General features: G+C 45.7%; 1 protein-coding gene across 1 annotated transcript; it reads left to right on the top strand.

The window, feature by feature from the left end:
- Positions 1-2822: 2822 nt before the first annotated feature.
- On the top strand, positions 2823-3644 carry LOC120839028. Its single transcript, XM_040209235.1, has one exon. The coding sequence runs from the start codon at positions 2823-2825 to the stop codon at positions 3642-3644; it is 822 nt and encodes a 273-aa protein (XP_040065169.1).
- The last annotated feature ends 19279 nt before the right edge of the window (positions 3645-22923 follow it).

The following is a 22923-nucleotide window of genomic DNA, read 5'->3' as shown; positions in this document are numbered from 1 at the left end:
TGTTTGTGCCGCAAATGCAGAAATGTTTTTTTCTATGTTGTTCGCCCCCTGCAATAATGCCTCAACGGCGCTGCAGGAGCTACCTAAATAAAGAATAAAGGGGCTAGGGTAATAAATCGTGTGAAATAAACACAGACGAGATATTTTTCTTCGGAAAGAGAGATCAGGCAAGGAGAGGGACGTTTTCATGGAAGTTACACTGGCTGTACGATGATAGTTCGAGAGTATGAAACGGGCAGAACGATTCTGAATAGATTTGACAGCTGATGCAAGGGTGACACCGGGGCTTCAGATAGAAGCTGGATATTCCAGTTAAGGACGAACTAGGGTTTTATAGAGAAGTTTCAACGAAAGAGGAGGAAGCGAAAAGTTACGCTTGAGATAGCCGAAAAGCCTATTTGCGTTGTTAGTGACATATTGGACGTGGATATTCCAGGAGAGGTCATTGGTTATGTGAATGCCGAGATATTTATAGGAGGACACAGAAACTAGAGTAGAATTGTTGATAGAGTAGGAAGGAAAAGAGTTGTTATGACGAGATACTCTCATAGATGTACATTTAGTGATGATAAGCTCCATGAGCGATTCCTTGCACCATTTGCAGATGTTGTTAATATCAACCCAAAGGACGGAAATGTCAGAGTCGTTAACACAGACCTAATATGTCTACTTATATCCCCATATACAACCGTATATAAAATATATCTTGGTCATATATGGCATTTCTGTAAGGGTCGCCTCTGGAAGAATAAAGCGCCGAGGGGGAACTGCGCGCTTCTTTGCATTTATTATTTTTATTTGATCCGCCTTTTTATACCTCGTGACACCATTCTAACAAACTCACTGGTTAATCGGTCGGACCACAGCATCGCGTGAAAAAAACAACAAAAACGCCAATCTTATGACCAGAACGGTTGCCACGGTCGGCATCGTTAAAAAGAAGAGAACAGTCGGACCCAACAACAAAATGATTTAACAAAGTGAATAAAAATTTAAAAAAAAATAATGAGAAGGAAGCCGTTCTCAGGCGGCGTGTTCTTTGATGAGAGGTGTTGCTCGCAATCTTCCTTATTCGTTTTCCTTTTTGTTTCTTTACCCTAGAGGTTGCCGCGACCCTTATTCGAAGCTGATTTGTTAATTCAATAACAAATAACGCGTTGGAGCATAGGATGGAGGGAGGCTTGGCGTCCGAATTCAACGTAGTCTAAAAGGAACAAAAAGAAAGAATGCACAATATATAAGGCATTCCAAGACCATTATACTCCGCACTCGGCGAGTCCTCATGACGCCGCCGATGACCGTTAGGCTATTTATTTTGTTTCTTTATATTTTTTATCGCGACGACAACTCCACCGTGCCTCAGAGCTTCCAGCGGAGGTACGGCAGTTTTTAACAATTATTACTATTGTCGTTTGAATGGCACCCTTCCTATGCTGCTTCGTTCCTGACACCATGAAAGCATTCTTTCTGTTTAGATCATAGGCGCGAAAAATCCGCACTGACTAGGTCCTGAGTAACAATACCCAGATGTTGGCCGAGACTCTGCATTACTCAGGCCCTACCTAGTCTGTGTAGAGTTTCGCACATACGACCTAAAAATAAAGAATGACATACACACATCACATGCGCACGCAATCAAAGTTTGTCCAGAAGTCCAGTGTCCCCGATGTGCTTTTTTAGCGCTTTCAAAACGATACACCGATACCGCCAAGTGTTCTCAACAGTCGGAACGTTCTTTTCATGTCTTCTCGTTGGGTGCTGTGTTTTACGCTTGCACACAAAATAGCCTAATAGCAAAGCTAAATAATTAGACTAATTAATTATTGGACTAATTGTATCCACAAACCAATTCAACCTTGAACTAAACTTTTCATTTTTTATACGTGGTGCTAACTTTTCCCGCCTCATATTTTCATGGCGTCAGAAATGAAGCAGCATAGAAAGAGTGCCTTTCAAACGACAATAATAATAATTATTATAAACTGCCGGATCTCTGGTAGTCGCGATAAAAAATCTAAAGAAAGGAAATAAATAGCCTAACGGTCGTCTCGTAGGCGGCGTCATGAGGCCTCGCCGAGTGCGGAGTATAACGTTCTTGGAATACGGTATATATTGCGCATTCTTACTTTTCTTTTCTTTTAGACTACGTCGAATTCGGACGCCAAGCCTCGCTCCCTCCTTCGTTCCGACGCGGTTTTTGTTATTGAATTAACAAATCAGCTTCAAATAAGGGTCGTGGCATCCTGTAGGGCAGTAGTCAATACTTCAGTTTTGGCGAGTTGGTTAAATATGCTAATACTTCACAGCGCACAACAAGACAGCACACGATTGCACAGTACTGGGACGAAGCAAGAACAAACTAACTATACTCGTTTTCACCTTAAGAAAAAAGTGGGTGTGTCCCTCTCGTCGCATGCTTATTGGTCGCATGCCGTCGCACATATTATTCCGTTCTGCGAAGTAGTTCCGACAAACGTTTGATATTTGGGAGGCTAGCGTTATTTAAGCTTAAATAAATGTGTTATTCTCAGTAGGATAAATAATACACCTCCTTAGTACGCGTCTATTCACGTAATTCAACGTCTCACAAGATCTGAGGATCGATGTTCGTAGCCAGCCGGCCAGCCGCTGTTGCTCGCCTTCCAAAATGGCGACTCCAACAACTCTGGCTGATAGGCCCGTGATGGCAGCACTCTTTCCTGAAGACGTTTCCCCTCCGGTGTATTACAAACGTCACGCAAGTGGAAATGTCCTGTCGAGCCAGACAAGGCAGTGTGTTTTGAACGTTTATTCTTCGACCCGGCGGCAGTACCAAGGAAAAAATGTGGTGGAAGTCGTCAACCTGGACTGCCGCCGCAACGGGGATCATAGTTAGCTCGGTCTACAAGATCAAGCGTGGCTTCAAACGTGCCAACGGAGCTGTGAAATCTCCTTCAAAGAAGTACCCGAAATCCGCCGAGAAAAGGAAGAGGATTTCAAAACACGACGCGTGCACTTTGACGGCCGTGAGAAGCTGCCTGCACAATTTCTTCCGTCGGGGGGAGATTCCAACGTTGAAGAAAATCGCGACCCGTCTCCAAGAAGACGACGTGCTGCCGTCCTGTTCCGGGTCTACCCTGTATCGCCTGCTGAAGGACATGGGTTTCGAGAAACAGAAACGGAATCGCAACTCCTTCCTAATTGAGAGAGAGCACATCGTTGAGTGGAGGCGGCGGTATTTGAGGGCAATCGGAAAGCACAGAGCCCAGAACCGCAAGACCTACTTCCAGGACGAGACTTGGGTGAACGCCGGCCTTACAGTTGACAAGGTGTGGACTGACAGCACCATAAAGTCAGCAAGGCAAGCCTTCATGTCTGGACTGACGACCGGGCTAAAGGTTCCTTCTGGAAAGTGTGAAAGAGTGATTGTCACCCACGCAGGTAGTGACACTGGCTTTGTGTCCGGCTGCCTGAACGTGTTCCGTGGGAAAAAAAAGGGGGACTACCACGATGAAATGGACTCGAACAGGTTTGAAGCATGGTTTCTTCATCTGCTGGACCACATCGAGCCTAACAGCGTAATTGTTATAGACAATGCGCCATACCACAGCAGAAAGGCTGAAGCAGTTCCCACAACTGCAACAAAGAAGGGCGAGATCCAGTAGTGGCTCTCTTCCAAGAACCTAGACTTGACTGCCACAATGAAGAAAAAAGACCTTCTGAGCATCGCAGCAACGGTGAAGGATCGCTACACAAAGTACAACGTTGACGTCATGGCTACGGACGCCGGACGCACAGTGTTGAGGCTCCCACCGTACCATTGCGAACTAAATCCCATAGAGTTGATATGGGCACGAGTCAAGCGGGAGGTAGCCTCCAAGAACATCACATTCAAGCCCAATGACGCCAAGCGGCTCTTGAGGGAAGCAATGGACAACGTAACAGCTGTCCATTGGCATGAGTGTGTATAGCATGTGAAAAAATGGAGGCGAAGTTTCGAGAATGTGATGTCCCAAAGTCGAACCTCGAGCCAGTCATCATACCCCTCGATGCAAGCGACACGGAGGAGGAGAGTGGAGACGACGACGAAGCTGACGACGAGGATGAGGATGAAGAGATCTTCGGTGTTCAGCCTTTAGAATGGAATTGACCATGAACTAATGTCCTCCTACGATATGTTTTCTTCTGAAAGTGGCTAGAACTTTGGACTCTGTTTGTCATACCCCAGTACACAGAGCGGTCCTTTTAAGGACCATTCACAAAACAGGCTGCAGTTGCGCTAGTTGGTACATAATTTAGGTAAATGGTCAGCTAGAACGATAGGGACAAAACACAGACAGAGAGAAACAGAGACATACACACCGCTGACTATGAACTAAGACTTTATATTTCTTCTTCATCACTTCGACCGAAAGATTCACACCTAAAGTAATGCCAATTACTTTAGGTGTGAATCTTTCGCACGGCAATGGGCAGCTCCTTGCAGCCCATTGTTGCACATGTGGGTGCACGCCTAGTTTTAGCAGCGTCTCCATTATTAACAGACACAGAAATGCCTGTGCGCGCGAGATTCTCGAGGCCCTGGCCACTGAGCAAACCGCCGATGACTGCGTAAGCATGCCCTCCATCACGGTCAGCAAGAAAGAAAAACAGTTTTTGCAGTGTGGCACGGCCCCGTGTAAGGGAATAAGAGGGAAATGTGTCGGCGGTGGTATGTCGGTTGGATCAGGGAGGTGTTAGTGACCAAATTTAGTAATTTAATGTAATTAATTAATTTTATTTAGTATTTTAATTTAGTAGTGTAATTTAAGGGTTTAAGATGATTCATTGGCATTACTTTAGGTGTGAATCTTTGGGTCGAAGTGATGAAGAAGAAATCTAAAGTCTTAGTTGATAGTCAGCGGTGTGTATGTCTCTGTTTCTCTCTGTCTGTGTTTTGTCCCTATCTTTCTAGCTGACCATTTACCTAAACCATTCACATTCTGCAAAATCGGATTCCCGACTTCATACACGCCTAACCTCCAGTGTCATGTTGTTGTCGTGATTCAACCTTTCATTACGTAATAGCCTTGTTCATGGCTTCTCGAGGTCTTTAAAATCAGCTGTATGTATCCCACTGCACCGTGGATAACCAGTCCAAAGATTCACCCTAAAAAAACGTTTGCAGTTGTACTGCACTCGCTAATTTGCCAATCTACAGCAGAGGTGCCAGGTGCCATTTTGCCTTTTTGCCTTCTAAACATATATGCATACAATTACACTTTATGGGTCGTTTTCATTCAAGAAAGAAGACATAGTGTTGTTGGCATGCCGAAAGTGGACCATTGTTCTGGAATGTGACCCTGAGCGTAACAATTCACTTGCTCACCTCATGCAAACTCAGTGTCACTTACACCTCATTTTGACGTCTAAACGTCATGTTCAGCCCAGTCTTTCATTGAGATAGCTCTGTTATTTTCAGTGATCGGTTCCCCATGCGGTTTGTGGGAAAGTAAACTCACAAACTGCCATCCACATGTCTTGGGGTCGCTCTGGCAATAAACGTATCTCTCATCCACCATGCTGTTTCAGATTATAATCGGGATTCTTATCGCCATCCTCACACAGGGCCACTCGGGCAACAAGCAGAAGCTTTGATGGGATCCTGGAAGAACGTATCTCACATCAACAACGCTGTTTCTGCTTATCATCAGGATTTGTACCACCATCCCCACACCACGGAACTTAAGAAAACAGAATTAAAGAATAAAAATTGAAATTCACCGCGACACACAAGGAAACCGACTTCCTACTCAATATATACACATGAACGTCAGCGCAATAACGTAAACAAAGGTCTATTAGGACAGAATAAACTATGCAAACATAGGTTAGTGGCTGGCAGTAGGTCTGATCAATCCCAGTTCATCAAGTTTGCGGCAATTTCGATGATGTCAGCTGATCTTTTTGCTTCAGCGCTCCATGGATGTCGTTCAAAACTAGTAAATACGCTAAAACTGGCACACATTTTTTTTTTTCTCATGGTGGCTTTAGAAAGGCGACGGTATAAACAATGTTAGATATACAAAAATATGTTTATTGAAGACAGTTTAAAGAAGCGATGCAAAATTGTGCAGAGCATGAGCATGTTTATCAGAAACGAACGCTGTTTAACGAGGTATGTTCTAGCTTTTTGCCACAAGAGGATGCTGCAGTGCTAAATTCGTTTTGGTTTTGAACAAAGGTAGAAAGTCAGAAGCCTGACTTTCGCTACAAAAATTTGCAAAACATAACGGACTATTTCGTACCCTCTTCCCTTCGTAAACTCTCCGCCTTTTCACTGTGATACATCCGCGGACCCCGCAGCGCGTCACCGGGCTACTAGCCACCATAACCGGGCCCCCGCAGCACGTCACCAGGGCCCAAGCGCACGTCACACGACACCGGACCTCACTTAATCCCTTTACCCCTAAGCTGACATTGCGGTGGAAGCTACGCGCTTACCGGACCAATCAGCCGCCTCCCTTTCATCACCTGACCTCATTCTCTGCGGGTCGGTATGCGCGAGAGGGCGTGATCACGTGGAAAATGTGTGGCTGGCCCAACGAGCACGTAGCTTCCACAGCACTGTCAGCTTCGGGGTGAACGGGGTGGGGAAAGCAACTAGTCGGAATTTTGAGCGACGGGCTAATCTTCTAGGGGGACAATGGCTGCGTCCGGGCTACACAAGCGAGATTCCGAGCAAGAGGGGACTCCCTTCTTTCCGTCTTCTTGAACTGTTTGGTACAATGCGCGATTTATGAGTTGAGGAGGAAAGCCAAACAAAAAAAAGTTGAAAAAGCGTTTCATGACTCCTTTAAAGGGGTCATGAAACGCTTTTCCAACTTTTTCCTGTTTCGCTTTCCTCCTCAACTCACAAATCGCGCATTCCACCAAACAGTTAAAGAAGACGAAAAGGGGGTGTCCCCTCTTGCTCGCACTCTCGTTTGTGTAATCCCGGACACATCCATTCTCCCCCTAGAAGATTAGCCCGTCGCTCAAAATTCAGACCAAAGTTGCTTTCCCCACCCCGTTCATTCCGAAGCTGACAGTGCTGTTGAAGCTACGTGCTCGTTGGGCCAGCCACACTTGCCACGTGAGCGTGGCAAATGTGGCTGCAGAGAATGAAGTCAGGTGATGAAAGGGAGGCGGCTGATTGGTCCAGCAAGCGCGTAGCTTCCACCGCAATGTCAGCTTCGGGGTGAAGGGAATAAGTGAGGTCCTGTTGCGTGTGACGTCAGTTTGGACCCGATAACGCGCTTTTGGGACCGCGGATGTATCACAGTGAAAAGGCAGAGAGGTTGCGAAGGGGAGGAGGTACGAAATAGTCCGCTCTGTTTTCAAATTTTCGCACTAAAAGTCAGGCTTTTGACTTTCTACCTTTTTTCTTTTGGTCCACTGAACGATGTGCTATTAGTAAAATCCCAATCTAAAATGATTTATCCCAACCCAAAAATCGTTTCATGGGCCCTTTAAAGGCGGACCAGCAGAAATATTCTTCCGCCTGGCGGAAGGTTCTCCTCGCCCTCTTTCTTTCTTGTATTGTAGCACGGCGAGGCGAGGGGAAAGGTCCCCTTTTGCGCCGGCTTCTTCTGAGAGGATAAGCCGAGAAAATCCCCATTTTGAGCGACGGGCGATGGGTGCGGCAGCAGCGACCTCGTGACTTAGAGGTAGCTTCAGATCCTATCGCGTAATCTGCCCCATTTTTTGGCGCTCACCAAGCCTAGCTTCTCGGGTGTAGGTTTTACGGAGCTGCAATTGTCGAAGGTCTTTGGTTTAGCCTGTGGCAAAATAAACACATACTTGAGAGCTGCGATGCATCCCCGCACCCATTGAAGGAACGTGTCATAGATATTTTTGGTTCATCAAGGAGCTCAAAAGACATGCGCGAGAAGTGGTGACTTGAATATGTAAGGATGACTTACATCTTCACAAAACATTCCATCTTTAAAAAAACGGCTTGTCACGCTCAAACCTGCCTCAAATTGGGATCGATGGAAAAGAAAGCGATGCACCAGGCGCGGGAATCTTCTAGAAGTTCTCTGATTTCTAGCAGCGAGCACAAATTATTGGAGAACTTTAGCAGACTATGTTTTCAGGCCACATATATTTAGCGGAAGCTCGCGCTGCCACTTCGATGCATTCTCTGAAGCACGCGCCTGAAGTGGCAGCGGGCCTTTGAAAACGATTTACTAAAATGCCCTGTTGTGTGCCTAACTCGCGGAACATGATGGCCAGCAAGATGTAAGAAATTCATATTTACACATTCCCAACAACCACCTGAGGTGAGAGGGCATCAAGGGTGGATGTCAATTTTAGAAAGTTTTAGTGGGTCACTTTTAGCCACTTAGATAACCGTACGGTCCGTACCCCAGAACGAAATGTAAGCTAGATTCGCTCTTTACATTCTTTATCGAGTGTGGCTTTGGAGCGGAAAAGACAATATTAAAACCCTTTTTGGCGAGTCCAACGTGTCGTGTTATGGTTCAACGTTGCTTGTATCGGTACCATAGCACGGGCCGCCACTTCGAAGTATTTGTGTGTCTCAAAGAAACTAAAGCAAAAGCAGACAATTTTTTTTAACGTTACACAGAATTGTATTTAGCATTGTAAAAAACTTTTAGGTACCCTACGCCACGCAGTTAGCACAAACAAACAATCGCCGGTGTTTCCCACTTTTTTTTTTCTTGTTAGAACTGAATGATGTTTAGGAAACTGTTAATGCAAGTATCCCAGCTAAGCGGTAGAGTTTAGTGCGAGTCGATACATTGCTGGGGAAAATAGCAAAAAGCGCCGATGTCGTGTTTGCGCTAACAGTATCGCGTAATGTACGCATACCGCTGCACAATCAATGCTAACGGAGTGAATCAGTAAATTTAGTGGCCCCCAAAGAAGTGGTGTTATTTTGTTTTATTTTTATGGTTGAAAAGTTGTTATTTTTAAACAAGCAATTCGGTAAAAAGAGTGCTTCCGTTGGGCACCAACTTACGAGGCATCAATTTGTTCTACACTAAATTCTGCATGGCCCTTGCGTAAAAATGTCAATATTGTGTTCGTGCTAGCTGTGTCACGCACAGTAAGAAGACCAATTCATTGCTCGAACATTTAAACAAGGCCTTTCTTACGTTTTCTTACGCCAAATAGACGTTTTGCGAGTACGCTCCTTTACTGGTGGTTCATAAAATAACCTACGTTGTTTATTTAGAGGAAGGAAGTGGTGGTGAGAGGGGGGGGGGGGGGGGGCGGGGGCGGGCGGATTGAATACAAAAGACGACTCAGGGAACCTCGAACTTTGTAAATATTTCGCTCAACCTATAATCCTGAGCTAATTAAATAACTTTTGCTTTGACTGTTTTAGAACTTGTTAACAGTCGCGCTAAAGGCCAAGATGAGCGAAAAGTCAGATGCCAATGTTTATTTGAGCAAGAAGCTTATATATGCGAGATAGAACTGAAAAAGCGTACGAGTGTAACCGTAGCTATCTCCGACCAAGCCTGAACCTCACTTTTTCGCCATTTTATAGAAAGTCGTTTTATCGAATGAACGGACATTTCATCGAACGCCGTTTCATCGAATCGCTAAGGGCAGTTTCATCGAATTTCTCTGTTATGGCTCTATACCGAGTTTTGGGGCATAACGGTGCTTTATAGATGTTTCACCTTGCATTTGTTAAGACTAAGGTAGTCGCTTGTGAAATTGTTTTGAAGGTGGTGTCAAATTACTAAAGATAAAAGCAATTGGCATAAAAAGAAATAAAAACAATTGGGTATGCGACTTACTGAAAATCTTTACTCATATACAGATATGACTGAAACCACGACGCTGCAAATAAAGGACAGACACTTAGAACACTTTTAAGTGTCCGTGCTTTCCGTTTTTGCCTCATTTTTAATTGTTTTATGTGACATGGAGAGGCGTCATTGTTTCATGGAGGCGTCTTCTCGAAGCAGGAAATGTTCACGATGGAACTTATCTCGTCACTGCACCCAGTGATATAAAAACCGAAACAAAAGAAAAAAAAAAGGAGAGAATTAGATGAAGTTGTGTATAAAAATTAAAGTAAATTCCTAAATATTACACACTGTAACGTTGTTCGATGAAAAGGCGTTCGAGGAAACGGCTTCTTTGAAACGGCGTTCGAGGAAACGGCGTTCGATGAAACGGTGTTCGACGAAACGGCTTCGATGAAACGGCTTTGATGAAACGGCGTTCGATGAAATGGCGTTCGAAGAAATGTACGGACGCACTTATAGCGGTACGCGTGCATTACGTGGCACTTTTAGCCCGAACGCGACATCGGCGCTATTTACTATTTCTGCCCAGCAACATGTATTGTTTAGCACTGAGCTCTGCCACTTAGGTTGGATAGTTGCATTGACAGTTTTCTAAACATAATTAATTTCTAAAAAACAAAATTAGAAAGACCGGCAATAGTGTGTCCGTGCTGTGTGGCAGTATACCTAAAATGTGTTTGCATAGACAAATTACAAACGCGCATCATGTTAAAAAAAATCGGCTACATTTTATTTATTTATTTTTTATTTTTCATGCCTCAATAATACTTTAAAGTGGCAGCACGTTCTATAGCACCGATTTAAGCAACGTTGAACTATAACACCAGACGCTTCGATAGCTGCACTCGATCAAGAATGCTCACAGAAAGGTTATAGCTTATATATTGTCGTAGGGTGCGGTTATCCAAGAGCTAAAGACGATCCACTAAAACTTTTTAGTATCGACACACACCATTGCTGTCTTCTCACCTCAAGTGGTTGCTGGGATGCGTAAATATAAATGCCACGTACATTCGTTGGCCATCATATAGTGTGAGTTACGCACATAATATTTGTGCTCGTTGCTAGAAAACAAAGACCTTCTAAAAGATGCCCGCGCCTGGTACATCGCTTTCTTTTCCATCAATCTTAATTTGAGGCAGTTTTGAGCGCGATAAGCCGTTTTTTTTTTTTAAGATGGAATGTTTTGTAAAGATGTAAGTCATCCTTACATATTCAAGTCACCACTTCTCGCGCATGTCTTTTGAGCTCCTTGATCAACCGAGAATATCTATGAAACGTTCCTTCAATGGGTGCGGGGATGCATCGCAGCTCTCAAGTATGTGTTTATTTTGCCACGGGCAAAACCAAAGACCTTCGACAGCTGAAATTCGGTGAGTACGCGGGCGCAGCCTTGCAGCTCCGCAAAAACCTACACCCGAGGGGCTAGGCTTGGTGAGCGCCGAAAAATGGGGTAGATTACGCGATAGGATCTGAAGCTACCTGTAAGTCACGAGGTCGCTGCTGCCGCACCCATCGCCCGTCACACAGCATGGAGATTTTCTCGGCTTATCCTCTCAGAAGAAGCCGGCGCAAAAGGGGACCTTTCCCCTCGCCTCGCCGTGCTACAATACACGAAAGAAAGAGGGCGAGGAGGAATTTCCGCCAGGCGGAAGAATTTTTCTGCTGGTCCGCCTTTAAGGTGAAAACGAGTATAGGGAAATTATCGAAGCCGCTAGCATAGATTTGCTAGATGGATTATGTGTTAGTACCTCGTCGACTAGCTTTTCCAAAAAAGACTTAGATTATTTAGGGAAATCTCCTTCGTATCTTTTACTGTAGTATGACTTGATTTTAATAATCTTCGTCATTTCTCCCATTTTTTTTATTTTGTATTTTATTTTCTTCACTCCTTTGTCTTTCTTATCTTCTCTCCTTTCCTTTTCTTTTTCTTTTTCTTTCGCTGTTCTTCTTTGGTTAACTTTTATTTTCTTATTTTTTGTGCGTAAGAGTAAAAGATAACGAAGATGATGTTTAATATATCCGAGAGTTGACAGTCAGCGCTGCGTGAGTGTTGTTTCTTTGTGTGGATCGGTTTTGATGGTGCGTTGTCCGTTGTGCACTGTGAAGTATTAGCATGATCTAGGGCAGTGGTTCCCAAAGGGGGGTTCGCGGACCCTTTGGGGTCCGCGAAGGAATTCTACGGGTCCGCGAAGTCCAGCCTCATCAGTCTAGCCCGGCAATAAAAGTCTTTTCCCAGATTGAGAAGAAACGCTCCAAAATTCGGGTGAGTTTTCTCGTGTATATGCCAATAAGGTCTACTTCACACTAGAACTTAGTTATCTCCATTTATTAAATCGCTATCTTAATTCACCTTTATATTTCCCCTCCCCTCACCGCGAAAGGGGTCAGCGAAACATCATTGGTTCAAAACCACTAGTCTAGGGTAAAGAAACAAAAAGGAAAAAAACAAAAAAAAACAAGGAAGATTGCGAGCAACACATCTCGTCAAAGAACACGCATCCAGAAAACGGCTCCCTTCTCATTTTTTAATTTTTTTTTATTCACTTTCTTACTTTCTTTTGTTATTGGGTCCGACTGTTCTCTTCTTTGTAACGACGCCGACCGTGGCAACGCTTCTGGTCAAACGATTGTCGTTTGTTTTGTCACGCGATGGTGTGGTCCGACCGATTAACCAATGAGTTTGTTATAATAGTGTTGCGTTGTATAAAATGGCGGATCAGATAAACATATTAAACGCAAAGAAGCGCGGAGTTTCCCCTCGGCGCTTTATTCTTCCGGAGGCGAGTATCGCAGTGCCATGGCGTTTAACTTGGGCCGTCTTCATGACACCATGAAAGACCCTCTTGACGCAATTAATTTACTTCAGGGCATAAGCCTGCTCCTTGGTTCACTGCGTGCGCAGAGTGGGAAGCTGCGACGATGCTGCAAGTCCGCGCTAAATCTGCGGAAGGCTACTCGTGGAGGCGCGGTGTGTGGATCACTCGTGAGTTGCCCATGAGAAAGCCGGTGAAGTTTCAGTGCAGGGGCGAAATCTCAGTACGGAGCAATTCCTTTTTTGAGGGATCGCACCCGACGCTCCCCAACTCATGAAAATTATCTACCTCCGTTGCCAGAACCTACCGTGCGCCGTTATTCAGCGGGAGACTGATGTCGCAAGTAAGACAATACCTGATTGTACCCATTCAGAGATGATTGGCGGTGAAGGCGTGACTGTAGAACTAGACGAGAGTGTGTTCGGGCGGTGAAAGTACCATCGCGGGTATTTGAGGCCTGGCCAGTGAATTTTCGCCGGTGTGGAGCGTGGCAGCGGGTGCTGCTTTCTTGCTCCCGTGGAGAACAGTGGAGAACCGTGACGCTAAAACCCTGCAAGAGCTAATAGCCGAGTGGGTCCGCCCTGGAACAAGAATAATCACTGACTGATGGGCTGGCTACAGGAAGCTTGCAGATGACGCTCGCTCCACGCACCTCACTGTCAACCACAAGCTGCACTTTGTCGACCCGAACACTCGTGCGCACACGAATACGGTGGAGGGCACCTGGGCCCACGTCAAAAACTCTCTTCCATTTGGACGATGCGAGAGCCAATTTCACTGGTCACCTTGCAAAGTTCATATTTTGGAGGAGAGAAGTCGCGCGGAAACACTGATAAATTCCAGTCGTTCGTCGCCGCGGCCACCAAAATCTACAGCCCCGACGCAGACAGGGACCTTCCCTATAGTGCGGAGGACGAGGGTTCTGACAGCCCCGATGACTTCGAGTGATCCGCTGCGCTAAGCCTGCCGCCCGCCTGCGTTCATAAAGACGACTTATGCGTCAACCGCTACTCAAGTGCTCGCTACGTCAGTTAGAGGTTCTGGTAGCGGTCTTAACGGTTCTTTCAGGGCCCTCGTATTTTTCAAACAGAGCTGTTTTCTGAATGCGGCACCTCGTGTCTCTGTAAAAAAGTTCACAGGAAAGACCCAGCAAAGGTATGTGGTCCCCAACTTGGATATCGCGTGTTATGATTCAAATATAAATTTCTCTTGCTTATTTTGCGCTTTGATCCCAATAAATGCCGCCGTAGCAGTTGTCCCGCGGTGCTGTTGCTTACTCAATCGGCGTCGGCCTTGGCGTAATTGCCTGAATGCCGTGCAGTTCTTGGACAGTATCAGAGATGGTAGTGGGCGAGTGGAATGCTAGACAAGGGGATGCGTGCGAGAAGAAAATGTTTACGCGAAGAAAGCACGTATCTATTCAGAGAAGGGGAGAGAGGGGGAGTGATTTTTAGAAGTTTGAGGTAAAGCAAGCAGTCAGGCGGGCTGGTTAACGAGGGACATGGTATTCCTGGGGTGAGGGTGCAAAAAGAGCCGTTAGAGACGAAACTCCGTATCGACCGTCCTTTTTTGTCCCCTCCTCGTTTCTGGCCCTCCCTCTTTGCAGCCTCCCTCCAGATTTCTCATGTCTGTAAACTCTTCGTACATTCGAAGAAACAAACGAACCATACATTGTTTCACCTTAACGAGACACTAACGGAGTATTCATGCGCTCCAAAGTTTGTATTTGAACATGAGGTACGTGAGCCAAACTACGCAGAGCAGAATTCGCAGCTCGAAATTCGTTTTTGTCTGCCCAAAAATAACCGGTCGAGAATATGCCGGTTTGAGTCGCGCTCACTCTTCTATCCATGATATGTGCACAAAATGTTTTCAAAGTCTTGGGTCATTGAAGGCACACAATCCATACTAAAAAAAAAAAGGAAAATAATATAAACCCCATTGTGTGTCCTCCGAAAAGCTGCATGTACGTTGATGAAATAAAAAACATGCTGCACAGATTACACGAAGTACACGTTCAGGTCATTCTCACTTTGGAGACGTACTGCGGGCCGGACGACACGTTGGCGGCGCATGTCGGGCCAACGTTGCGACGGACCTGAGCCGCTACTTCGGAACTGTCGCTCGTGGTACCGGCCAATCGATCGTCAAGCGCAGAACAGGAAGCGGAAGGTATAGAAGTGAGAACCAATCGTACGGTCAACGGAACGCGCCAATGCTTCGTCGTCGTCTTCGTCATCTGCTTAATATGCCAAAAAAGTGTAGGAAAAAAAAAACGAGTTGGGGTGTAGTCACGTGGTTTGCGACGTGTCTTTACGCTCATGTCTTAATTTGGGTTTCGAGCTGTTCAGTGTTTTTTTGTTTTTTTTTTTGTTTTAGTAATATCATACTTCCATATGTCGAAAAATATTGATTGGTTTTTTTTCCGCACACCATATTAGATCGCCTAGTACTAAAAACAAATGGGTGGGGTGTTAGTGTCTTTAAAAGTCCAGGCGCAGCTGACGCTACGTGCTGATTGTGCCGATTGGACAGTGTCAGAAGCACACCATCATGGTGTTCGCTATGCTTGTGTACTTGTTCTCTAATACCCGAACAAATCATAAACAGAAAAGTCCGAGTGACTTACGTGTTTGACGCTACCTGATCGGTCCCAGTACCCCGTGACTTCGGCTGCGTCTTGACTTAGAGAGGCGGTGCACCAATTTTTGTACTTCGCGTAAACACCACTATTGAATACCTAACGTATATAACATATAAAACGGGCGTTAATTTTTCCCCTCGTGCAATGATAGTCTCAACAAAAAAAAAATATGAAAGAAAAACGAGCAGCTTTTTTTTCCACAACTTGCAACCAGAACAAGCGGTCACATGACGCGAAGCAGCTTAAATGCCGCCAGTGTGTATCATGGCCACGCAACTGACACCCGCGAATTTTTAGTTTTTTTGTTTTTTTTTGCCAGGCAAACTATTATGGTGTCAGCGGCCTGCCCACTCAATAGTTTGCTACAGAGTCACGTAAACTTTTACAGAAGTAAAAAAAAAAAAAAAGAAACAATTGCTCGAAACCGATGCCGAAACAAGTGCACGGAGGCTCGGAGGGGGGAGTTGACGGAAATCACATGTCTACCTTTTCCGTTCTTCCGCGTCTCGGGCGTGTGAAACAGACGACGATGACGAGCACGTTGCTTTAAGCGCTTGTCGTGCAATTGTTTTGCACCTATATCCGTTCCCCTCGCTTTTGTGTGCTTGATGATCGATTAGCCGCTACCGCAAACCACAATTACAACGTAGCGGTCCCACGTCCGTCGCAACATTGATTCGTCACACGCGCCACCATCGCGTCGTCTACCCGGCGGTACGTCGTGATATCGAGGATGACAGGTACATATATTTTCTGTGGTCGGCGCGACGATTTTTGTTTTCATCACCATAATTGCAGTTTCTTGGAAGCCACAAAAAATGGGGTTCAGAGTCATTTATGTTTTTAATATTTAATCTGTGCCTTAGATGACAAACGACTTTGAATATACTTGGTCCGCATCAGTTTGAACGTCACGTGACCATGGAAAAAAGAGTCAGCGCGCCTAAAATAGGTCAATTATCGATCGGCGGTTTCTGGGCGGAAAGAATACGAATTTCAACCCGCAATTTATGTTTTGAGCAGTTTGACTTTCATAGGTTATGTTCAAATAAAAAACATCGACATTCATAACTACCCTCTCAGTGTCCCTTTAAGGTTCTGTTTTTGTCGTTATTGAAGCTATTGGACACGAGCCACTACCTGAACGCTTGTCCATATAACCATTATCGCGTGCCCAGCTCGAGTACTCACTCAATGCTTGGGTCCAGTGTATACGACTTCTAAACTACATCATCGAGTTTTGAGAGGAAAATATTTAAAGAAAACGATCGCTTTTATTCTTGCAGTTACACCGCAACAAAGATGCTTCTCGGTCAATGCCGTTGCGTGCGAGTATAGCTGGGTCGAACTACTACCGGTAAGCTCGTGGAAAGGGAAAAGCATTCCAACTGAAAAGCAAATTACCGTTATTGCAATATGCTCTAGTGACCGTTTACTCTCGCACAAGTTGGAGTATTTGGCACCGGACGTTCAGTTTGAGGTGATTAATAGTCTGGGTAATTGTTGGGTTTGCTGAACTCTTTGAGGCACGTCATCTCTTTTCTTTTCTTAATATTATTGATTTGTTGGGTTTTGGGTTTCGTGGCTCCATAGCTTATACGTACCTTGGGAGCGAAATATGATTGTTCGATCGAGACTATATCTAAAAATTGCAATTTAGATTTTCTCGTTTGCACAGGAGCTGGGGAAATTGAAGTACACATATAAATAAAAAAAACTAGACAGTGCAGGTTTTTGAGCGTTGCCATAATATATTATCTTGATGCAGCTTCTAGTTTTACGTTCTGAAAATGGTGGCAAGTATGTTTAACCAATGATTACGCGTGCACGAAAAAAAAAAATTACGGTGGCTTAGTTCGGCTATGCCAGTATATAGGTAGCGTGAGCTTAAAGGGGCCCTGCAAGCACTTTTTTACTGGTTTTTAATTTGCACCAAACCTGAGTGCACTGACCGTAGTAACTTAATGTAACTTTTCTTTTCTCGAATTTCGCTTTATTTTAGAAGTTATAGGCAAATTAAAGTTGCAAAAACAAGCAAAAAATAACCTCCCTCATGACGTCCTTGGTTGCTTGAGTGGCCGTGAACTAGAGGAGGGATAGTGAGCTCTGCGAGTGCTCACGGCTGCCGCACTCCGTGTCGACGGCGCGAGAGGGCGCCACTACGCCGTGTTCTGGATAGGCTGTATACAGCGGGCAGCCAGAGCGGCTCTCATTGCATTTGCTGCGCGATTAAACACTAATTCGGCATGATACTTCATTGGCCACAAACGACAGAAAACACGGGGTAAAGATCAATTCAGAATGGGAGTTACTTCGTGCTGCCGTACCGCGAAATGGCCAAAACGCAAGACAAACCTACTGGCTGAATGGCTGAAGGCCTTCGGAACGCTCGGAGCCGGTCTGATCCTCCAGTCCGTAAACGACCGCAGCGCCGCCGCGTACATCCGGGGCCTTACCGTGTCGGCTCCTGATCCCGCTACTCTTTTCTAGTATGCGCCGCCTTTTCCACCGCTTGGTGGCGGGTACGTCGACGCGTCATTTCTTGTTTCCGTACTTCATAAACTGCATTTCTTTCTTTTCTGATCTAAAATACTGAACAAAAACTACTTTTAGAAATAATTGAAACGGTTCGCGCCACTTATATTTTGTATTTCGACTAAAAAAAAGCTTTGAGCGGCTCTGACCAGTAGTAAGCCAAGGACCAAAGACGTCACATTTTGCGCGCTTTCGGTGCCGCGGGTCGCCCCCGTCGGTGGAGCAGGTTTCCGCGTCGCCCGGTTAAAATATGATGCAGTGATATTTAGTTACTCTCTCCGTGCCCGCTGGCTTGCCCGAACCCCAAGAGACGTGGAAACCGCAAAAAAGGTAGACGCTTAAATATGATTGCAGGGCCCCTTTAAGCGCAAAAAATGAGAGGCGTTATCAAGCGGCTCCGGTGCAGCGTCAGACTCGGCTACTGCGCAACGGAGGCGCACAACTGGGCACGCGGCGGCGCCAGTGCGTCTGCCGCGGCTATGACGTCACTCCTCTGGAATGCGCAGACCGGCGAGGCGCGCGCGGTGGCGGCGGAGCGCGCGGCGGTGGCGGCACCGGCGCGCCAGCTGTGCGCCGTGTGACGTCACTGCTCCTCGCGCTTGCGCAGCACGGCTCTTTGAGAGCCACGCGAAACTGCTCAACCTCGGCCAGTGTAGCTCAGGCTACAATATCGGTACGCCGCTCCTTTCAGATGAAGAGAAGAATAGGACCCCTTTATCTACTGTTGTTGATTCAATGCCAGCCAACAAATGGGGCAATGATGGCAATTCACCAAAGCTAAATGCCAAGGGAAGCAAAAAAAAACATTTTCTAGATTGTGAATTGTGTAGAGTTGTTGACAGTTTAAGAGTCATGTAGGTGCTCCTCCCCCAGCACGTGCTCGTTGCTTTCCACTTGCTTTGTCTGCGCGTGCGACGAAGTGTTAATGAGGGAACAAAGCTCGTGCAGGAGGCGGAGCATTTACTGGATTCGTGACACGACCGGGACTGCATTACGCAAATATCGTGAACGTCGTGACCTTGACATTATATCCAGAAAAATCCATTAGCGATAATAGTGTTCGTCAGTTAATCATATCCGGTCGAGGTTTCAAAACCTTGACCGGTTTTTTTCTGTAGCAAAGTTAAACATCGTTCACGCATCAAAAACAAAATGCGCTAACTAAAGCAATTACACTTTTACAGTGTTATTCAAGGTACATTCTATTCGGTACGACCCAAGTAATCAAAGTACTCCGTGTTTTTTTCCCGCCGAAGGGGACAAAATGCACGCACGTTTTCCCATAGGAATGCACAGGAGCACCCCAAAGGTACACTGGTTGCTGGCTGCTTCAATTTGCGTCACGGAAGTCCCATAGACACTAGCGCCAGTTGAACCCCTAGTGTACATTATATTAACACTATGAGATCAAAAGGTGCGCGTCTGGCGAAGACGACGAAGTTGAGACACGCCGACGGCGAGTGAGCAAGCAACACCACCACGGGGCGACTGCAACGGCAGCATTTATTGGGATCAAAGGCGCGACATAAGCAAGAACAATTTGTATTTGATTCGTAACACGCAATATGCAAGTTGAGGACCACATACCTTTGTTGGGTCTTTCCTGTGAACGTTTTTACTGAGACACGAGGTGACGCATTCAGAAAACATCTCCGTTTGCAAAATATGGGGTCCCTGAAAGGGGCTGTTTAGACCGCTACCAGAGCATATAACTGACGTAACGGGCACTTGACAAGAGGTTGACGCAAAAGTCGTCTTCATGCACGCAGACGGGCGACGGGTTCAGCGCGGCGGATCACTCGAAGTCACCGGGCCGTCACAATCCTCGTCCTCCGCACTATAGGGAAGGTCCCTGTCTGCGCCGGCGCTATGGACTTTGGCGGCTGCGGCGACGAACGACTGGAATTTATTAGTGTTTCCGCGCGCCTTCTCTCCTTCAAAACATCAACTTTGCAAGGTGACCAATGAAATGGTGGCTCCCGCGCCGTCCAGGTGGAAGAGAGTTTTTGACGTGGGTTCAAGTGCCCTCGACCGTATTGGTGTGCGCACCAGTGTTCGTGTCGACAAAGTGCAGCTTGTGGTTGACAGTGAGGTGCGTGAAGCGAGCGTCATCTGGAAGCCAATTGCTATTTGCTATAGCCAGCCCAAGAGTCAGTGATTTTTCTTGTTTCAGGGCGGACCCACTCGGCTCTTAGCCCTTGCAGGGTTTTAGCGTCACGGGTCTCCACGGGCGCTAGAAGGCAGCACACGCTGCCACGCTCCACACCGCCGAAAACCCACTGGCCAGGCCTTAAATACCCGCGATGGTACTATTGCCGCCAGAACATACTCTTTTTTAGTTCTGCAGTCACGCCTTCACCGACAATAATCTCTGAATGCGTAGGGACGGCATTTACCACAACCTCCCGACAAAGGCTCGTACAATCAGTTATTGTCTCACTTGCCACATCAGTCCCCTCTGAATGACGGCGCACGGTAGGTTCTGGCACCTGGGTTGGTTTTCTCGAAGCGATGGTAAACCCATTTTGGTAAACCGCGGTGGCCTAGGAAGGCAAAAGCACCAAGGTACTATAATAAACCGCTGGATATAGAACAACAATAATTATTTTTGATTGGGCAGTAAGATGCGCCATCTATCGGTGAAACAAGCCAGTCAGTTTGTTTATCCTCTTTTTACGCTGGTTGTTATCGATCTAGTATGGTATTTTAAGTCAAAATATAGTAATGGTGTGCTTGAAAACCAACCTATTTGCTTCAGATGATACGAAGAAATTTTAGCTACTATGCTAGAAATTGTCGACGAATATTCGAAAATGTACGAAACATTTCCTTCAATACGTTTCGCCATAAACAACGCATAACCTTCCCGTGTGCCTTCCAGTCTGGTAACGCCGGTGCTGTAGTCTCGTTTTTGTTCCTTGCGACGCACGTTTCTGCGATTCCTGCTGATCTCAACAGTTTGCCCCCTTTCCTTTTGCCCAATTGATCCACCGGTGACGAGAGCTAAGCTTCTCGTCACCGTTGAATTGCTGGCCACCGGATATATGTAGAAACTTCGATGCTGTCGGCATACTGTTGGCGCACATTGAACAAACAAACAGTACAATGTCCAGCTGTTCATCCGCAACGAAGACTTCATCCAGGATAACCCCCTTTCTTCGCAAACTAATCACTGCTCACGAGTTGGGGTACATATAGTGGAACAAATTAGACGTGTTAGTATAAATATATACCAACACTCGTTCGCAAAACATTTTTTTACTCACCATAAAAACACTTGCAAGGCTTATGTACCGTCATATGTCTTGGATCCCGGACTGCTGAAGAGTGATACGTTCGCGGAATGCTGCCGTGGGTTAGTTTAGTAGTCCCTCTGAACTACTGCTTTGCTTGACGTGCTAGGTTGATGACGAAAAATCCACACTGACTATGTCCTGAGTAACAATACCCAGATGTTGGCCGAGACTCTGCGTTACTCAGGCCCTAGTCCATGTGGAATTCCGCGCCTACAATCTAAAAAGAAAGAATGGCATACACACACATCACACGCGCACGCACTCAGTTGGTCCAGAAGTTCAGTGTCCCCCGACGTGTTTTTTTAGCGCTTTAAAAACGATACAGTGATACCGCCAAGTGTTCTCAGCAGTTGCAGCGTTCTTCTTACGACTTCTCGTTGGGTGCTGTGTTTCACGCATGCACAAAAAATATGCTAAAAACGAAGCTAAATAATTAGACTAATTATTTATTGGACTAATTGCATGCACAAAGTAATCCGACCATGAACTAAACTTTTTTTTTTTTATACGTGGCGCTAACTTTACCCGTTCATATTTTTATGGCGTCAGGAACGAAGACGAAGCAGCATAGGAAGAATGCCCTTCAAACGACAATAATAATTATTATTAAAAACTGCCGGACCTCCGCTGGAAGCTCTGAGGCACGGTGGAGTAGTCGTCGCAATAAAAAAATCAAAAGAAACAAAATAAATAGCCTAACGGTCGTCGGCGGCGTCATGAGTCATCGCCGAGTGCGGAGTATAAGTATAACGGTCTTGGCATACGGTATATATTGTGCAATCTTGAAAAAACAGTGAGTGCGCAGGCGAGCTGGTGGATATTGATGATGATGTACAAAATCCGAGACTATGGTAAAAACAGAGAAACTTGGTCGAAGAAGAAAGACAGGAGAAAAGATTTCGTCTCAAACTCAGCTACTCCGTTTATTTTTTCAATGTCTTATATATTCACAACCTAACCACCGACCACCGACGTCACAAGGTCAACCTTTGATATCTAAACAATCCTACCCACACTGGTCTTCACCTCAACCGTAAACGGTGACCTCAATCCCAAACTGACAGCTTAGGACCTTAAAAAAAACAAACACACAAAAAAAAACACACGGACCCACTTCCCTTCCAGCCCGCGTATGGAGGCTGTTCTTCATCTAAACGAGAACTGATAGGACTTCCAACTGAACCCCTGCCCGCAAAATGACTCATCGCACGTTCACTTACAACTATTAAAAAAAACAAAAAAAAACATTACATTTTAAGAAGCTTCTTGGAACTGCTTCCGAGTTGCATCGAAGCAATGCTAATACAATCCATCCGTGCTAATAACACCGATGGATTTGATACGAACTGTCTTGCTTATGACAGTACAGGAAAGCAAGAATGCGCAGTCGTGCATTCTTAAAAAAAAAGTAAGGGCGCAAACGAGCTGGTGTACATGGCACATGGTTGAAAAAACCGCGAGACTGCGGGTAAACGACACAACACTAAAAAGTCTCTACAAGAGACTTTTTAGTGTTGTGTCGTTTACCCGCAGTCTCGAGTTTTTTTTCAACCATGTGCATTCTTACTTTTCTTTTCTTTTAGACTACGTCGAATTCGGACGCCAAGCCTCCCTCTCTCCTTCGCTCCAACGCGTTGTTTGTTATTGAATTAACAAATCAGCTTCAAATAAGGGCCGTGGCATCCTCTAGGGCAGTGGTTCTCAGAAGGGGGTCCGCGGAGGCATTCTACGGGTCCGCGAAGTCCAGCCTCATCAGTCAATCCCGGCATTAAAGGTTACCTTTTCCCAGATTGAGAAGAAACGTTCCAAATTTCGGGTGAGTTTTCACCAGTATATGTCAA

The sequence above is a fragment of the Ixodes scapularis genome, unplaced genomic scaffold (assembly GCF_016920785.2).
Source record: "Ixodes scapularis isolate PalLabHiFi unplaced genomic scaffold, ASM1692078v2 PGA_scaffold11__112_contigs__length_91849675, whole genome shotgun sequence".
Lineage (NCBI taxonomy): Eukaryota > Metazoa > Arthropoda > Arachnida > Ixodida > Ixodidae > Ixodes > Ixodes scapularis.
The sequence above is the reverse complement of the archived record's forward strand: the minus strand, read 5'-3'. Positions and strand labels throughout refer to the sequence as shown.

Coding starts and splice junctions, on each gene's coding strand:
- LOC120839028 (XM_040209235.1), top strand. CDS start 2,823: ATGTGGTGGAAGTCGTCAACCTGGACTGCCGCCGCAACGGGGATCATA.